The following is a 4,739-nucleotide window of genomic DNA, read 5'->3' as shown; positions in this document are numbered from 1 at the left end:
TCTGTATCCGGCTATTTATTCTGATCTTATAATCCGCTCTTTCCTTCCACGCAGGGTAAATAAAATTAACAGGGCGAGTAGCGCGGTAATCATTATTACAAATTTGTTTAAATTCCTAGCTGTCAAGACTCCGACAAGCCTCGCATAGCGCGGAATTCCAAAGACTCTTTCAGCGTTTTTTGTCAACGCTTGGCACGTGATACCACGGTGCTTGTGCCCGCACACCGGCCCGTTGCTGCCGGTGATAAAATAACTAAAATCGATTGTATAATTTTTCTTCTTCAACCGCCCGCGTCGATCTGCTATCAAATATTAATGCTTTTAACTATCCATGTGAAATATACTACTAATTTTGTCATCTTAATAACTTGTGTTATTTTCAGCGACCTTGCATTCTCGATCCTCCCTAATTAAATAAGAAATTAAACGGACCGCCCCTCTACCATTCTCGATACGGGGCTAGCCGAGTGTCCGTCGCGATAACTTCCGAATTCTTTTGTCTTCTTTCGAGTGCCGTGAATTATATAATTTATCGAAAGACTTTATTAGAGCGGTGCGTATTCCCGCACCTGGCGCCCATGCAAATTTAGAGTTGAAGTTTTGAAGAGAAATCGCGCCGAAGGTGTGCCATGGGCCAATATCACCGGCCACAATTATCATCAGCCCAACATAAAAAATAAACGGTCACAATATATATACACGTAGCGCTATCCTTCTCACACCACCGTCTTCTTTCCGCGGATCCCTCTCCTTCTCGCGGACCCCCTCGTCCATCACTCGCGCCGCGGATCCCCCTTTCCCGCGCGGACCCCTCGTCCATCGCTCGCACCGCGGATCCCCCTTCCCCGCGCGTGACGTCACTCTCCCGCGCCGCGGTTTCCCTCGCGCCTCATCCCCCCTGAGAGGACATGAGTTAGAACTCTCCTTGTATACCTACTCACACCTCTTATTAATATGAAAATGGTGCTTTTTTCACCTCATTTTATGTTATTTATATACAGGGTGACCCATTTTAACTTAGGCAGCCAAATAACTCGAAAAATAAGCAAGATAGAGAAAAATGTTTTAGACAAAAGTTGTATGGTTTCGAGGGGGCCATAAGATGGTATCATTGGTTTGACCTTGAAGAGTCATTTGAAGGTCACGTGAAGGTCACTTCAATTTTTTTAAATGGAATACCTTATATATTTTTGTACATTCTTGTAGCTTATTTCGAGAGCTTTCCAAAACACTATAATTAAGTACCTTTCCGTTAAGTACTTTTTGAGTTATGATGCTTGAAATAATTTCTTAATTTTACATAAACCGTAAAATATCTTGTAAAATATTCATTTTTCGATTATCTTACCTTAATACTTTTATGTACAAAATAATGAGAGGAATCAATTGGTGTAAAGAAAACACATAGTTGTTTTTAAGAAAAAATATGGAATTGTTAATTGCAAATTACATATTTTTTCTTCGAAACAACTATGTGTTTTCTTTACACCAATTGATTCCTCTCATTATTTTGTACATAAAACTATTAAGGTAAGGTAATCGAAAAATGAATATTTTACAAGATATTTTACGGTTTATGTAAAATTAAGAAATTATTTCAAGCCTCATAACTCAAAAAGTACTTAACGAAAATGTACTTAATTATAGTGTTTTGGAAAGCTCTCGAGATGAGCTACAAGAATGTACAAAAATATATAGGATGTTCCATTTAAAAAAGTTGAAGTGACCTTCACGTGACCTTCAAATGACTCTTCAAGGTCAAACCAATGATACCATCTTATGGCCCCCTCGAAACCATACAACTTTTGTCTAAAATATTTTTCTCTATCTTGCTTATTTTTCGAGTTATTTGGCTGCCTAAGTTAAAATGGGTCACCCTGTATATATACAGGGTGGCCCATTTTAATCCATCCAGTCGAATATCTCGAAAACCAAGCCCGGGAGAGAAAAATGTTTCAGACAAAAGTTGTTTGGTTTCGAGGCTGCCATAAGATGGTACCATTGGTTTGACTTTAAAGAGTCATTTGAAAGTCACGTGAAGGTCACTTCAATTTTTTAAAATGGAACACCCTATATATTTTTACACATTCTTGTAGCTTATCTCGAGAGCTTTCCAAAACACTATAATTAAGTACCATTTCATTAAGTACTTTTTGAGTTTATGAGGCTTGAAATAATTTCTTAATTTTACATAAACCGTAAAATATCTTGTAAAATATTCATTTTTCAATTATCTTACCTTAATACTTTTATGTACAAAATAATGAGAGGAATCAATTGGTGTAAAGAAAACACATAGTTGTTTTTAAGAAAAAATATGGAATTGTTAATTGCAAATTACATATTTTTTCTTAAAAACAACTATGTGTTTTCTTTACACCAATTGATTCCTCTCATTATTTTGTACGTAAAAGTATTAAGATAAGATAATCGAAAAATGAATATTATACAAGATATTTTACGGTTTATGTAAAATTAAGAAATTATTTCAAGCCTCATAACTCGAAAAGTACTTAACGAAAAGGTACTTAATTATAGTGTTTTGGAAAGCTCTCGAGATAAGCTACAATAATGTGTAAAAATATATAGGGTGTTCCAATTAAAAAAATTGAAGTGATCTTCACGTGACCTTCAAATGACTCTTCAAGGTCAAACTAATGGTACCATCTTATGGCACCCTCGAAACCATATAACTTTTGTCTGAAACATTTTTCTCTCCCGGGCTTGGTTTTCGAGATATTCGACTGGATGGATTAAAATGGGCCACCCTGTATATACAGGGTGATTCATATAAAGTGACCGATGTGAATATTAGCTAAAGTTGAAGAGCTATGAAAAAATTTTTATACCAAAATATGTTTAACACAGAGGGGGACATCGTATGGTACAAACGATATTTTTATGATGAAGGCATTAAGGAGATTTCAAGATCAACTTAATTTTTTTAAATGGATCGCCATATTTTTGATCTATTAGACTGATAGTCGATTTTAAGACGAATTCAACGCTATATGATTATAAGGTCATTTAAGGTCATTTAAGGTCATTTAAGGTCATTTAAGGTCATTAACATAAGAAGAAAAGTTCATAATTATAAATGTCATGTATTTTTATTTATAACAATAAATGCTCAAAATTTTGACCTTGAATTTGTTAACAAACATGAATTCTATGTGTTAAATGATTTACTGCTGCTCTTAGGACGTCCGTTGGAATATTTGAAGAGCTTCGGTAATTCGGACAATCATGTCGTCACGGGTTGTTGGTGATTGTTCATATACGATAGCTTTGACATGTCCCCATAAAAAATAATCCATCGGAGTTAAATCAGGTGAACGAGGTGACCATTTTATAGGTCCATTACGTCTGATCCATCGATTTGAATATTTCTGATTTAATAAAGTTGTCGATTCTCTTGTAGAATGAGGCGGTGCGCCATCTTGCTGGAACCACATTTGTCTTCGAGTGTATAAATCTATATCTTCTAATAACATTGGTAGATGATTCATGAGAAAATTTTGATACATTCTACCATTTAATGTTCCTTCGAAAAAGTAAGGTCCGATTATGTGGCCATTTAGAATGCCGCACCAAACATTTACACTCCAAATACGTTGATCATCAATTTGCCGCATCCAAAATTCTCTTGCGACCAGTAATGCATATTATGCCGATTTACACTACCATTACTTTTAAAAGTTGCTTCATCGGAAAAACATATGAAATGAAAGAATTGTGGATTTTGTTCTAGCATTTGGCAAGCCCAGTTACAAAAATTTATCCTATTTTCAAAATCTGTTCCATGAAATTCCTAAATAAGATTTATATGATATGCGTGATAGCGCCTGAAGCGTAAGATTCTTTGTATTAAGGAATATGGCAAATAATGTTTGGCTTGATATTCTGCGGATGCTGGTATGCGGATTCAAATTAATTGCTGTCAAAACGGCAACTACATTTGCTTCATTGTCTCGTTCATAATTTGGTCATCGATTTCTTCGTACTTGTAATGTACCAAATTGTCTTGCTCGTGATATAATGCGTAATATTGTACGGGCATTATGTGGATGTCTGTCTGGATATCGCTCATTTAATAATCTTGCAGTTGCAGCTGCATTTCTCTCACATTCACCGAAAGCTAACAAAATATCTACAACTTGCGAACTATTATAAGCAGCCATTGTATTCAGTAATACGAATTATCGCACACTACAGCAGTTTTACTAAAGCAATAAATACAAAACATTTAAATTGTAAACATAGCGACGCGCACCATGTCCGAGTGTGGAATGTAAACACATTTGCCATATTCTTTAATACAAAGAATCTTACGCTTTAAACGCTACCACGCATATCATAAATCTTACTCAAGAACTTTATGGAACAGATTTTGAAAATAAGATAAATTTTTGTAACTGTGTCAAAATTTTGAGCATTTATTGTTATAAATAAAAATACATGACATTTACAATTATGAACTTTTCTTCTTGTATTAATGACCTTAAATGACCTTATAATCATATATCGTTGAATTAAAATCGACTATCAGTCTAATAGATCAAAAATATGGCGATCCGTTTAAAAAAATTAAGTTGATCTTGAAATCTCCTTAATGCCTTCATCTATAAAAATATCGTTTGTACCATACGATGTCCCCCTCTGTGTCAAACATCTTTTGGTATAAAAATTTTTTCATAGCTCTTCAACTTTAGCTAATATTCACATCGGTCACTTTATAT

The 4,739-nt window shown here is 34.7% G+C and overlaps 1 protein-coding gene across 1 annotated transcript; it reads right to left on the bottom strand.

Annotated features, from left to right (window-relative positions):
* Nucleotides 1-3,197: 3,197 nt before the first annotated feature.
* LOC145973749 (uncharacterized) lies at nucleotides 3,198-3,635 on the bottom strand. The gene has a single exon (XM_083103324.1). It carries the CDS (start codon nucleotides 3,633-3,635, stop codon nucleotides 3,198-3,200), a length of 438 nt encoding a protein of 145 aa, XP_082959450.1.
* Nucleotides 3,636-4,739: the final 1,104 nt, after the last annotated feature.

Source organism: Camponotus vicinus, unplaced genomic scaffold (genome assembly GCF_025532165.1).
Source record: "Camponotus vicinus isolate PSW18456_S1 unplaced genomic scaffold, iyCamVici1.0 SCAF_6, whole genome shotgun sequence".
Taxonomy (NCBI): domain Eukaryota; kingdom Metazoa; phylum Arthropoda; class Insecta; order Hymenoptera; family Formicidae; genus Camponotus; species Camponotus vicinus.
This window is presented reverse-complemented; position numbering and strand designations above follow the sequence as displayed.

What these genes read in the sequence shown, in the direction of transcription:
- LOC145973749 (XM_083103324.1), bottom strand. Translation starts at nt 3,635, where the DNA reads ATGCGGCAAATTGATGATCAACGTATTTGGAGTGTAAATGTTTGGTGC.